A 14,768-nucleotide genomic window follows, 5' to 3' on the forward strand; every position below is an offset into this window, starting at 1 on the left:
GTTGCCGTGTAGGCGGGGCGACGGACGGAGCCGCGGCTCCGGGTCGCCCTTCCTGCTATCTTCCGGGGAGATACTTCTTGTGGAATTGAGAGTAGGCGGCACCTTCAAGGGTCTCCCGTGACCCGGACCGCGGTGGCGGCCCCGCTGACGGGATGTTCCGGAGTTTGAGCAGCTGGTTTGGCTTGGAGCAGCCGGCGGCGGGTGGCCGGCAGTCCCAGGGAGACGGACAGCCCAGGGGACACGCTCCACCCGATCAGTGCTCCGAGGCGGTGGCGGAGTCAGCGGAGGGGGAGCCACAGCTAGCCAGGAACCAGGAGCTCCTTCATCAGGCTAAGGGCCTCGGCAGTGAGTCTCCCCTGGAACCACAGGGTTTCGGAGAGCGCCCGCATCCCTGCTGCCGCCCCTGGGTGTGGACCACCAATGATCGGGAGTGTGGGGTGGGAAGAGGACGGTGTCTCTGTGGATTGGTCGGTCCTCACAGGACCGGAGAGGTTGGTGAGGATCTGGGCAAGACCGAAGCCTCATCTAGTAGTCAGACCCTGTGCCTGAAGTCCCTAGTGGCTAGTGACATGTCACTCTTTGCAGTGTGTCAACACTGAGAGCAGAGGCGCAATAAAGCAATGGGGCCCGACATCTTTACGTTTGACGGGGAATCTTTTTTATTGAACTCGCCAACTTTCACCTCCATGGCCTCCCAGCAAGAGAGGACAGGGGACGTTGAGGAGCTTTTTGCCCTTAAATCAGAATGTGTCGTCCCAGTTAAATTGAGGAAGAGTTACTAAAGGCCTGTGACAAGTAGGCTCTGTCCTTTTAGGTGCAGCTGAACATTTTTCCTTAAGGTGGAAAAGTAATTAATTGGCAACTATTGTCTGTTCCAAGTTTCAGCACTAGATGTTTTGTGAACGATGTCTCATCAGTTAAAATCTGGGACTGTCTATTTGAAAATCCACACTCTTTCCCAGCTTACAGTCTAGTTCAGGAGGAGGGTATAAGTAATAAACATGCAAAATAAACACAAGCTGTAGTAATTTTGCTCCTGGAAAGACCTTGGCAGGCTTAAATAATCAAAACGTCTTTGAGAAGGTGGCCCTAAAACAGACAACACTAGAAGTGAGAGATAAGAAATTTAGCAAACAGTTTTAAAGGATTTAGTTCAAGATACTGAAAGGCAAGAGCATAGGGCAGGCTGGAGCCTGAGAGTGGAGAAACACACATTTGAATAGGAAAGGCTCTAGCGTTCAAAAAGTTTACTGTGAGGTGGAGTGGCAGGGAGAACAGGCATCATCTCACATCGTGGCTGTACACAATTTCAGCCCCAAGCCTCTAAACAGTGCACAAGAAAAATAAAACCAAGTGCTGTGCAATGGAATCACTTAAGAGGGAACAACTATGTCCTCTGTGGAAAATTGGGGAAAAAATGAGCTTGGAATATTTGAGAGACGTGAGAAAATGAATTTGACTAGAGCAGAGAGGCTATGTTAGTAGCTGGGATAAATAAAAGCAGGACCACGTTAGGAAAGGCTGTGTGTGTTTGTTTCCTTGATTCAGTAGAACATAGAAAACCATTTTCATTTATCTTCAGAAGAGTATCAAAAGTGACTTCTTAAAACTCAGGGCTTTACTGAAGCTTCATGTTTATATTTAGTAATAAAGACTTCCAAATATTTTTAGGAAGTATGTTTTCAATATGGAAACTTTGGAACTAAATACTCCCATCTCTTTCTTTCCTCACCAGACTTTCTTTAGGTTTAGGAGGCTAAGGTTTAGATGAAGGACTTCCCTGCCCACACACAACATTGTGAATGCAAAGTTTCCAAATAAATTAGAGCTCATTTGGCTCTGAAGTTTGTTTATTTATTTTTTGTAGCCAAGTGATGCAGCATTGTGGGATCTTACTTCCCTGACCTAGGATAGACCACTGCAGGGGTCTTAACCACTGGACCACCAGGGAAGTCATTTGATTTTAAAAAGATGTAAAGGTCCTAGTTTGTACACAACCCCTCAAAAAGATGAGAGGCAATCAAATATTTTTTATTTTACATAGTGATCCTAAGAGGTATATTCTTTTAAAAAAAACCAATCTTTGTTTTGAAAACTTTAAACATCTCTGTGCCTGACTCCCACTGAGTAGATTAGTTTCTTTGGGGCACCAGCTTACCATTTAGAGGCAGGTAGCCTGTGTTTGAGTTCCTTGTACTTCTTACTGCCTTTATTGTGATGTCATTTGCAAATCACAGTAAGTCCAACAAACAGGCTTTAACAGAGAGGATCAAGACCACCCCCAGGTTTCATGAGCACCCACCAAAACTGTAGTTTCTTTGGCAAGGAGGAAGAGGATAGGCTATCGGCTAGGCAACAAGGTCTCCCCCATCTTCATGGACAAATCATTTATCTTCTGTGCCTCAGCTTTCCTAACTGTAAACTGGGCTAATTATACCTACTCTTCCTGGGATGCTTGTGACATGATGAAAATGAAGATATGATATTAGCGATCTGCCCCCTCTTTCTAGAAAGTTGCTGTGTCTATTCACTTGCAGACATTTTACTTAGACTATCTTTTCTTTGCTCGCTGCTTTAGTTCAGACCCCCTCCTGTGCCTAAGTCCCTGAAATGGACATTGTACTCTTGTTCAGTTCAGTTCAGTCACTCAGTCATGTCCAACTTTTTGCGACCCCATGAATTGCAGCATGCCAGGCCTCCCTGTCCATCACCAACTCCCGGAGTTCACTCAAACTCGCATCCATCCAGCCATCTCATCCTCTGTTGTTCCCTTCTCCTCCTGCCCCCAATCCCTCCCAGCATCAGAGTACTCTTGTTACTTCCTGTTAACTCTTATCTGCATCTCAATTTTTCTGTCTTTAACTTGGTGTCAGCCAGTCTCTGCACAATTCCAGACTTCTTGTCTTTGTGAGCATCTCTCCTGAGAATCTCTTGTCCTGTCTCCCACTGCCCCTGCTTCTGACTTAGGAATCCAGACCTCTCAGTAATTAACTCTTGGGAGACATCCCTCCCTTTTGGAGAGCCTCTGTTTAATGAATAATCTCGCTCCTCTTGTTGTCTTTCAATCTTTCTTTGTTGGTTTATTTATCAATAGACAGCCTTTGAGAGTAAGAACTGTGCATCCTCGGGACTTCCCTGGCAGTCCAGTGGTTAAGACTCTGCATTTCTAATGCAAGGGGTCTGGGTTTCATCCCTGGTCAGGGAACAAAGATCAAAACAAGAGCCCAAAATGACAAATCTATCAATAATTCAAAAGGTATTCCTGAGAAAATCTTAAAGGGAACCTGCTCTTTTAGAGGTTTGGATTTGTCTATCTGCAGAGAATATTTTTACAAAGTAATGTGGCTGTATTCTCATTTTATCATACTACTCTGCGTAAATAAGCTAGTCATAGCCAAAAGGAAATCAGGGATCTCCCTAAAGCTCAGCATTTAGTCACTCCCCTTTCATGCACTCAGCGAGGACTTACTGGTCACTTTCTGGGGATACACTGAGTCAAACAACCTCAGTCCCTGCCCCAGTGGGGCTTAGTCTAGCTGAGAGGACACATTCAGCACGTAATGGATATAGTGTCATGGATATTGTTGATCTGGCAACACAGGTAGTGAGGGAACACCTCTTGGGGACACCTATGCTGGCCAAGGAGCCGGGGTCCATTTGCTGAGAAGTGATGTGTAAGTGGAGGTTCACAGGATGTGTAGAGTTAGCCAGGTAAAGGGAGGGTGGCCGATAAAAGTGTTTCAAACCAAGAAATGACACATTTGGGGCTTCCTTGGCGATCCCGAAGAATTTCTTGTGGTCATATGAAGGGGGAGAATGGTGAGAGAGAAAGAGACCGGGGACAGGGAGTGTCCTGAGGTATAGTCACAATGGGTGTTAATACCGGGAACAGATGAACACCCCCAGATACAGTGAGAAAAGGGAGACTGTTTAGTGGTAAAGGAGGTGGTAAGTGGGCGAGATGTCACTTGATGTTCCATGGTACCAGCCACAGGGTGAGGATTTAATCGGGTGTGCTGGGCTCCCTGGGGTGTTTTTATCAGGGTCTTCTCCCTGCCAGTGTTGTGAGTCAGCCCACCTGCCCTCTCAGCAGGTGCGTGTCACAGAGGAAGACTGCCCTAGATTTTGGAGCATTTTCTGTGAGATGAAATTTGAAAGCCAGTTGCCTGGGAGCATCCCCCACCACGACCTTCCTGAGGTCGCTTCCTGCAGCCCAAATTCTGTAGAATGTGAACTTCAAAATGTTATTTATCTATAAGTACGCCTTTACATCATAGTGCAAAAAGAGCCCTGATAACAAATGTGTTTTCAGGTCTTTAGAAAAGTTAATTTTGTGTTTTCGTTTTGTCTTGTGAAGTTTGTATGTTCCAATTTGAATTTCTTTCCACATATTTGCTCATTATTATTAGTGAAGAGTATTTACATTAGGGCTTGCTGAGATTTCTATTTATTAAAAACTCCCCCAGATTTATCATGGGATGAGTTGATCTAGGAAGAGGAGGGGCTTTTTTCTTCTTTTTTTGAACAAGAGGAAAGGAGAAAATTAAGATGGGATACTTAGGGTCTAGAAAGGAAAGAAAGTAAGAAGGAGCCTTGATCTTATTGTAAAGTAGGAGAGGAGATTACTTGCTGAGATAAATTAGAACTAGAGGCTGGAGAAGGGCAAGATAATTTTGAAACAGCTGCTGGGGTGAACTGAGGAGCATGCTAACAGTCTTTAAAAGCAGTGAATTAAAGGCCCAGTGTGGATGGCCTGTCCACTGAGAAAGTGGAGTACTATTGGTGCTTCTCACTCCTTAAGTTTTAAGTCCCAGTTAACAAGAAATGTGTCTTGCGGTTTAAGTCTTACAAGCACTGTTTAAGGGAGAAATTTACAAATATAATAACCATCATACTTGAATGGAGCATAGACTCTCTTTTATTCTTTACAGACTATCTGTTTAACTTTGCAACCACTGCTACAAAAAAAATAACTGAATCAGTTGCTGAAACAGCACAAACAATAAAGAAATCAGTAGAAGAAGGAAAGATAGATGACATCATTGATAAGGTACATTTAAATATCTTTTGGAAATATAAGTTTATGAAATTCATTAGCAGCTAATGTAATCATCCCTTTTTATGAACTTTGTTAACCCAAATAGGGTATCTTATTCTGATAAAAATGTTGAGATTCTTGTTTTTTTCCCTTTCCCCTCTCTTTTTTGTATAATAAGTAACTATTAAGTTACCTGATTTAAATAACCTTTGTTTTTATTTTAATATATTCTAAAATACATTGATGCTTTTGGATAATACTAAGCTTTTCATATTGTGAGTTTAATTTTCAACTATAACCATTTCAGAATACATTTATGCCTTTGAATCATTTGAGTTCATTCAGTTGAATCATTTTAAAAGTCCTGGGCCAATAGGAACAACCCTTTTAAGACTCTAGGGAGTGAATTTGTTCATTTTTTGCAATAGTAGGGTACAGGCCTAGGGAATTGCATTTCTGTTGGTAACTGTTTGAACTAAGGAGGTCATCAATTAAACTTAAGACAGATTATTATTTGGATATTTTTCATTGTGTGTACTATTTGTTAGAATGAGATTTGACTTGTCTTTTATTGTTTTATAGAATAACATAAAAATTCTGTCTTTAAATCCTTTTATTTTTGCATTTGAAAAGATCGTCTGTCATAAAGGCAGTTGAACACTTAGAGTTCAGAAATGTTGAAGATTCCCTCTTATTGGGGAAGGGAAGACATACCACTTTTTTGTCTCGTTATTTGAGGAAAATGAATAAGATGTCCCAAATGAACTTCACAAATCTCAAGTGTAATTCTTATCTAATAATAAGCTTTTTAAAAGTAATTTAACTCTGTGTGTTTTTTAACAGACAATTATAGGAGATTTTCATAAGGAGCAGAAAAAATTTGTTGAGGAGCAGAATACAAAAAAGTCAGGTATGGTATAGGTTTATACGTGACTTACTTGCCTACCAAATTTACTGAACACTGCCTATGTGCTTGACATCCCACTAAGGCTCTGAGATTACAAAAATGTCCAAGTGAGGCCCCCATCTTTCAGGCAGCACAAGGACTAGTGGGGACAAGCCTTCAGGACTTGAAGGAAATCTCTCCCCGTGGCTAGGATGTGGGTGAGGTAACCCTTCTGGGGAGCTGGCTCTGAAGGAGAGAGAGTGGGCTTTTCTTGTTCACTTTCTCACATGTCCAGCAGAGTCTCTGATGTATACCTAGTGGGCACTTAGCAAATGTTGGCTCCCTTCCTGCAAAAAATGAAGGGCTTTCCAGGGAAGTGACAGAGGGCTGTGAAAAATCACAGGGTGTTGGAGAACTTACTCAACACATTTCTTTACTGACAAATATTTGTTTAAATGTTTGCAGTTGCAGGATCTCAAAATGCCTGCTTTTACTGTTTGGTGGTTTTCAGACACAAAACTGGCCTCATATCTTTGAATCTGGCAAAAGTAGTGTAAAATACTTCAGTTGGTTTGAGCAGTACCACGAATTCAAAAAGAACTAGTTAGCCCCCAGCTACCCCAAACTGGAAAGCGGCTCTTTGGGACAAGTCAACTACTGTACAGGGCAGTGTGACCTGGTGATTCGTGGGAAGCAGTAAAGTTGACCCTGGCTCAGGGCTAGTCGCTGCCTCTGAGATGGGAACTCTGGATGGATTGGGAGTGAAAGGTTTGGAGGCAGGTTCACTTTTATTTTTCTGTTCCATTCAGTATGCATTTCCTAAAAATTAGGGATAGTCTCTTATATAATCACCAATGGTACAGCTACCAGCTTTAAGAAATGTAACATTGACATAATATTCATAGTCTAATTTTGTCACTTGACCCAGTAACATCCTTTATACATTTTTCCCCCTCAGTACAGCATCCAGTCTTGGATGCAGTACTGCACTTTTTGTTGTGCTCCTTCTTTTAAAATAGACCATTCCTCATCTGGGTTTGGTCTGATATTTCCTCATGATCAGATTCAGATTATGCATGCTTGGCCAGAAGACTGCCTACATGATGAATCCTTCTCAGGAGATCACATCTGGAGGCCTGCAGTGGCCATCTCTCTCTCCTGGGTGATGCTGATTTTGGTCACCTAGTCAAGACATTGTTCAACTTTTCCATTGTATGATGCAAGTCCGTTTTTTACCAAATGCATATGTGCATAAGATTCATACATGAACTCAGAGGATTACAATGAGTGTTCGTATTTGGAACTTAGTAAATTGCTAAAATGGTTATGTGGAAACTTTCTCATTTTTTCAAGCCACAGATGGCAGTGTGGCTCCTCCCCACCTTTTTGAATTGTAGTATAGTTGCTTTACAATGCTGTGTTAGTTTCTGGTGTCACAATGTAACCCTTGTAACCTGTTTTTATTTCTTTGCCATTAAAAACCTTTTAGAAGTAGCAGTGCCACCGTGGGTTGATAGTAATGATGAAGAAACCATTCAACAACAAATCTTGGCCCTGTCAGCTGTAAGTATCTTGTGATACCTTGTACCGAAATACTTTCTTCCTATCATGACTTCACCCTTAGCAGAATGTTTTTCTTCTGTACAATTTTTTTTAAATATTTTGAGATGTTAGGAATGTACACCTCAACTTTCACTATTTTTTTCAATGTCTTTAAATTTGCTTTTCTAGTCTATTTCACAAAATAATTCTTTCAGCCTTAAAAGGATTTTTTTTTTGTTATTAAGACAATCTTTTTTTTAAGACAGTCTTTTGAGATGTGCTGTTAAGAAGTTTCTAGATAGCATTCTAATTCTTCCGAATGAAATGATCATATTCTAAATTTGCTCTTTAACTACTATATATATCTCTCTGAAACTGAAATTGAAAGAAATAAAATTCCATATGCTGCCCCCAAAATATTAGAGTGTTACCACCTAAGAATCATGTAGCACCTGACAGTTTCAGGAAGTACTTTCTCACACATTATCTCTTTTGAGCCTCCTGGTTTGTCTGTGAGGTAGGTAGGGGCTTTTATCACCACTGTGCAGGTATGGAGACCAATACTCTCAGATGAGACCTTCACTCCTTACCTTTGTCTCTCCTGGGCTATGAACTCTCAGCAGAGGCTGGCTTTGAGCTCTGTCCTCAGCACCCAGCATAAGGCTTTCACTATATCAGTGATTTTCAAGCTTTATTTTTAACCTACTTTTTTTTTTAACCGAAGTCGTAAAGGGAACCTTGGTCTAGAAAACAAATGTAGAGCTGGGCTTTCCCTTCCACTGCCCCAGAGCATTTTTTTTTCCTTCCCATTAGTAAATCCCTAAAGGCCTGAGGATCCAATTCCAAGCTCACTGTGGACACCATGTATTTTGATGACCACCTTACAGTCAAACTTGACATTGACATCACACATCTACTTGCTTCTCCCCAGAAGAGGGAGATTTGGAGTGTCGGGTGGGGGCCCTGGCCCTAGCACGTGCTCAGCCAAGGTTCCCCAAGTGAACCAACAACAAGCCTTTCCATGCCTGGCACTCTCTGTGGAGAAGCTGCTCTGTGTCTGTCTCAGCCATCACTGCATTCTCACGCCCTCAGTGCAGGGACTGACCTTCAGAGCTCAACAGAGATTTCAGGCAGAGCGTGGGCTCGCACGTTCCATCAGAAGATAATGGGACTAAAGTGTGGTTTGTGCACACTTAAGAAATGACTTGGGTCATGGGTTTTACTTCTCTGATAAGACCACCATGGTTAGCTGACTCCAACTCTGGGTTCTTTTATACTGGTTTTCACATACCAAAACAGAAGTCTTTTTCTATGGTTTCAAATTATGTAATTTCAACAAATTCAACAGGTTGAATTGCCTGACCTCCCATGACGCTCTCTCCAGTTGAAACTATTAAAGAATATATGAAAGGATTGATCCTTCTCCACTCTCTAAGGCAGACAAGTTAATGACAGCTCATTGCACTTGGTGGCTGAAGCATTTAGGGAATTTAATGTGTCGTATCATTGATGCGTTGTTACCTATCCATTGCAGTCTATGGTTTCCCCCATGTTTTTCCTCTTTTTATTCAAGGACAAGAGGAACTTCCTTCGTGACCCTCCAGCCGGGGTGCAGTTTAACTTTGACTTTGATCAGATGTACCCCGTCGCACTGGTCATGCTCCAAGAGGACGAGCTCCTGAGCAGGATGAGATTTGACCTTGTTCCTAAACTGTAAGCATTGGGCTCTCAAGTCTGATGGGAAAGAGGCATGGGCTGGGGGCCAGGATGTTCTCAGACATTCTTCATGAAAACGGGCTCTACGGCTCTTCAGCAGTACCCACCCACCCCCAACCCCCACACACAGGGTGCCATAGAATCAAACCTCAGGGTGGACTTTTGGGGAATTTTGGAGTACAAATGAGATGTGCTCTTTTATCCCCAGTTAGATGGTAGAAAGAATTTTCCTATGAAAAACACACGTGCACCTGCACCCTCCTGAATAAAACCAAGATCCCCAAGGTACATGAGAACATGGTGCTGCCTTTTCTCCACTCAGGCTCCTCTGTGGCAGCGGCCTCTTTCTCTTCCCATCCAAGGCTTCTCCCTCCGCAAATCCCTGCTTGTCCCTTAAGCTCCAGCACGTGTATCGTGTCTTCTGTGCTGTGGCGATCAGCAGAGGCCCCCTCCCTTCTCCTCTGCCACCGTGAGTTCTTCCTCACCTTTTCTACCTTCTTTGGAATCTGCCCCATTTTTAATGTCAGTGGTCTTTGGTGTTCGCTGAATGTTCCTGTTTTATGCCTCTCTCTTCTTGTGTGATGGGGTTATCTTCCTGTTCTCTAAGGACATAAAGTCTGGCTTTCTTAAGATACCCTTCTCACTCTGCCTTCTCTGCGTCTTGACTTTGGGTTCTGTGGTTCATGCTGGAGGCTTCTCTTACCCATTTTGGGGCTGTGTGCTCCCCTGGGCCACTGAGGCGGGGCAGCTCAGTAGCCGTGAGCAGACTCCTCAGCCTGGGCTGGCTGTAGACGGAACAGCGGGTCGAGCCTGAGCCCCGCGGCTTCAGTACAGCCAGGAGCCCCTGTTCTCAGCCGCACCAGCTGTCCCTGAGTGCAGGGACTGTGACTCTTAGTCTCTGCCACTTGATGAAGGTGGTGTCTGCCAGCCTTCTTGACTATAAAGTTACTCCTTCCCTCTTTGAAATTAATAACGATTTTCTGGGGAGGTACTTTGAAACTCTGTAAATATGTCATTCCTCCTCAAATTTTCCATGTATTCATATATTTATGTATATCTGTATGGACTCAAGGTCCTGTTTTATGCAATGGTTATAATCCATTGCTATCATTATTTGTTTTGATGCTCAAATCATCACCTATTTGCCAGGGGAAGCCCATTCAAGCTGGCTTCTATGTCTTTTTAACTCATCCTGTTCATTCATTGAGCCCTTCCTTTCTAGTATGAGATAGTCCTCCAGGCTCACCTTGTACTTCCCCTGCTATAACCCTGGAATTGGCCATTTGTCCCAGGGGTTCTGGTTCCTTTTAGTGGAAAGTGGTGTGCATTAGGCATGCTGTTTGTTATTGGGGTGTCACTACTCCTTGGCCCACTCAGTGGAAGAGCTAGTGTGCTCATATACACACAGATGCACTTGTTTGCATCTCTATTGAGTAAAAACCATATGGTCACAGTGATACTTCACAGCAAGGATCATTCTAGAATTTTGCCTTTCCACGATTGTAACTCCCTTTTCTGATGGTGAGAAACCCAGTTTCCACTATCATTAGTAATTTTATTTAAGCAGTCAATCCTCTTGCGAGTGACCAATCTTCCTTTATCACCACCACCTCCCCAGCTTAGGCACGCTCCTGTCCCTGCTCAGGCTGTCACTCGCTATTCCAGGCCACCACCACGTGGGTACTCACCTTGCCCTTCTTGGGTGCCAACACCTCACCCCAGGTGGCGAGTGTGTAGCCAGGTTTGAGACCCACTGAGAGTTCTCAGGTTGAACTGCACTTCAGTCTTTTTATCAGTCGTCACCACTTCATTACTGTCGCTGATTGCTAGTTATATGCAAGTTGCCAAACATGTCCTCTCATAAGGAAAAACACCCACAATCCTTTATTCTCACTGCTTGAAAGCATTTAATCCTTTGGTAAACAGCAGATAATTGGTGGAGACCTGCTGTACTTCCAGTCTCCCAGGCTGCTCATGGTACTTTGACAGCAGTCCCCCACTCCCCTCTGCTGAGGTCAGTGTCAGTATCTTTAAAATACCAAGAAACACTGAGGATTCATTGGTGCATTATAAACTTTGCTGCTGTGGAGAAGATAGTTTTCTTTTTATCCTATTACTCAGTTTTCAATTCGAAAGCAAGTGAGAATTTCCTTTGAGCCTCATTCCGATTCGAAACTGTCTGTAAAAACCACCTATTCCAATGTCCACTGGAACAGATAAGCCCTGCACACATGTTTGCGTGCATTCTCAAGTGTGTTGTTGTTTGTCTTTGAAAGTGTGAAGGAAGACGTGTTTTGGAGGAACTACTTCTACCGCGTCTCCCTAATTAAGCAGTCGGCCCAGCTCACAGCCCTGGCAGCCCAGCAGCAGGCTGCTGAGAAGGAGGAGAAGAACCACGGCAGACAGAATGAGTTGCCGCTGACAGGTATATTCAAGAAGGCTTCGCTCTGCAGGGCAAATGTCACAAACATTCCTTTAAAAATACTCAGATTCTCATGATCCTGCATTGTGCACATGCCAGAAATGTCATCATTATCTTAGGGCAAATCCTTTTCCTTCCAGAGAAGATATTCATTCTTCTCTTGTTGCCCTCTCCCTGACCCTGCCCACTTGTCTTCCCTCCGTTTTCGTTTACTTTGCTTTTTCTCATTCTTTAGGTTTTTTATTTCTTCCTTTTTATTTCTCCCTCCATCACCAGTCATCTTCCCATCTCTCTCCTTGCCCTTCTCATGCTTTCTGTTCTCTGCTGACTCAGTTCCCCACTTTCCTTTGGTTCTCAGTTTTCCATTCAGCCTGCTCATGTCCCCTTCTCTGGTCTGTAGAGCTGAGCTCAACCAGCCAGCCTGGAACCAGACCTCAGTGACACATGTGACTCTTCCTTATTGTGACAGTTTTACCCTGGTTGTTGGGGAAAGTGGTTTATAATATCAGCAATGATTTCAAAAGTGGTCCCCAACCTTTTTGGCACCAGGGACCGTTTTCGTGGGAGACAGTTCTTCCCCAGGACCGGAGAGGGGGTGGGATGGTTTCAGGATGTTTCAAGCACATTACACTTATTGTGCACTTTTATTTCTAATCTGATGCTGCTGCTGCTCTGACAGAAGGTGCCAGTCCATGGGCCAGAGGTTGGGGACCGCTGATTTAATACCTGTAATAATTACTAAAATAAGATATGTATCTTGTGTCATATTTTTAATGTTCAATGAACACCTGCTTTGTATAGGTACCTGTTATAGCTGGAGACTTATCCATACATGGAATTTTAAATGATTATGTAAAACAGTGCATCCTAAGGCACCGGTTGTATGGGCCACTAGGAAGGCACCTGACAACTGCATTTAGGGTCAGGAAACATAATGAAGTTGCTCTCACAAGAACATTTGGTGCTTTGCATGTAGATGTTAATATGAATCCCAGTTGTCTCTCATACTTTAGTATTTCTTCTTTATTAATTTTATTGTAAAATGCCATTTTACCCAAAACTGCATGTGTATCAAAATGGGCATAACAGGAGAGCTGCTGTGACTGAGTGTTACATTTTATTGATACTTTGTGCTTTCTAGCATTTGTGACAGAAGAAAAACTTAATTCTCATTATTTTGAAAGAGCAGAATTATTCTTCAATGCATTTTGCTAATAATCAAAATTTGTTTCCTGCTGGAAACCTTACATAAGGGGTATTAGAATATGATGATATATACTAAACATATCCCCAAAAGAAAGAGGTTGAGATGGCTTCATCTGGGTAGTTCCTATGATAATTACAGAAAAACAGAAAGCATAACATTAAAAACTCATTTCTGAAAATTACTTAGTATCATCATGCTCATGAATAATTTAGTTGTTATCGTCATATGTATTCAGAATTAAATCAAGCAATTCTTGACTCTCTTCTTCTCACTTCTTAGAGGCAGTACGGCCCAAAACACCACCTGTTGTAATCAAATCTCAGCTTAAAACTCAAGAGGTAATAGTCTTACTTTTTACCTAGTAGTTAATGTCTGGAAATGAAGTAACTCTGTCAGCTAGCTTAGATACCATTTCAAAACTGCTTATGCATACGGGTGTTATCTGTTCTGAAGAAGAGGGATCCAGTATATGAAGGGTAGAAGACCTACAGCTGAGACCTGAGGCGATCCTCTGGGACTAGACAGAATGACTGGAGTGATCCAAACCGTGAGTGCGTGGAGAGACTCAGGTGGTCACTCCTGTGGTCAGCAAGCCAGTGTGCAGGTTAGGAGCTGGAGCACAGCGGCCATCCGACTGGTGGAGGAGGGGAATGAAAGTGAGGCTGCAGTAAGTCGGTAGATGACTAAACTCGAGCTCTAATCTCTATGTCACTTCAAAAGCCGTTTTCAGGGCTCATGTATTGCCTTTCAGGATGAAGAGGAGATTTCTACCAGCCCATGTGTTTCTGAGTTTGTCAGTGATGCCTTCGATTCCTGTAACTTAGATCAGGAGGATCTGAGGAAGGAAATGGAGCAACTGGTGCTGGACAAAAAAGAGGAGGGGACAGTCGCACTGGAAGGTACAAAGCGAACGACAGCACTGTTCTCATTCCCAGTGCCGAAGTTGACCTTAGAAAATTTTGTTATTTTGGAGCAGATATACAAAACTAGGTTGTAACTTTTGCATCAAAACTGCCCTGTGTTCCACACTAGAAGGTGGATTCTGGTACACATGACCAGACTTCCCATTCCTCTGCCCTAAGCACAGAAGTGTAAAAAGGAGAAACAGACCACAGAGGTTAAGTGACTTTTCTGAGGCATCTCAGCCCTGAGGATATACGGCCAGGAGTGGGCACCAAAGCCAGCCCTTCTGTGGAGATGGTGCCCTCCAGCCTTCTGCTTTCAAAGCTGCATCCTGCTGGAGTTGATACTGTAGGTTCAAGACTTTTTCCAGCTGCTGTGTGCCACGAGCACATCACTTCTGGGAAGAAGCAGGCTGCCTTTTAAAAACCAAAGTAATTTAAGGTGATGTAGGAAAAAAGTGCAAATGATGGGGCTGCTTTCTTTGGCACATCACGACAGATTGCCGGCTTCTTGTTGGATGACAAACAAAGGCTTCATCATTCATGAAGCTTTCAGAGACTTACTATCGGGGAAGACAGCTATTCCCACCGTTGTGCAGAAAGCACTGTTGATAAAGCTGGCCTCCCAGAGGTGAACCACCTGTAGCTCAGGTTCCATCTGTATGTCTGTCACTGTCACACTGTGATCTTGGACAAGTCACTTAACCTCTAAACCTCCACTTCCCCATCTGTCAAATGTGTATAACTGTGTCTCTAGTCCACGGATTGTTCTGAAGGTTAAAGAGTGATATGCAGAGAGCACTTAGCCCTCACCTGGCTGAGTGAATGCTCTAGAAACATTAGCTGTTTTTGCTGCCAATATTATCAATTATCTATTTAAATAGAAAGAAAATCAGAGGCCTACATAAAGGAAAATAACACACAAAATTTACTAACAACATCTGATACCTTTGCTTCTGCATTTAATAAATGTATCTTTCTTATCATATTTCTCTTCAGTCACAGCTAAAACCTGTTCAGTTTCTTAGCATACACAGTGCTGAACAAAGCCTGAG

The 14,768-nt window shown here is 43.0% G+C and overlaps 1 protein-coding gene across 1 annotated transcript in view; it reads left to right on the forward strand.

Annotated features, from left to right (window-relative positions):
- SYAP1 (synapse associated protein 1) overlaps window positions 1–14,768 on the forward strand; it is an 18,869-nt gene continuing 4,101 nt past the window's right edge. Inside the window, exons 1-8 of the mRNA XM_004021938.6 lie at window positions 1–345; window positions 4,932–5,050; window positions 5,882–5,948; window positions 7,414–7,487; window positions 9,040–9,179; window positions 11,459–11,607; window positions 13,091–13,149; window positions 13,563–13,710. Coding sequence (XP_004021987.3) covers window positions 153–345; window positions 4,932–5,050; window positions 5,882–5,948; window positions 7,414–7,487; window positions 9,040–9,179; window positions 11,459–11,607; window positions 13,091–13,149; window positions 13,563–13,710 — 949 coding nt within the window. The 5' untranslated portion in view covers window positions 1–152. The remainder of the gene's footprint in view (window positions 346–4,931; window positions 5,051–5,881; window positions 5,949–7,413; window positions 7,488–9,039; window positions 9,180–11,458; window positions 11,608–13,090; window positions 13,150–13,562; window positions 13,711–14,768) is intronic.

The sequence above is a fragment of the Ovis aries genome, chromosome X (genome assembly GCF_016772045.2).
Source record: "Ovis aries strain OAR_USU_Benz2616 breed Rambouillet chromosome X, ARS-UI_Ramb_v3.0, whole genome shotgun sequence".
NCBI lineage: Eukaryota > Metazoa > Chordata > Mammalia > Artiodactyla > Bovidae > Ovis > Ovis aries.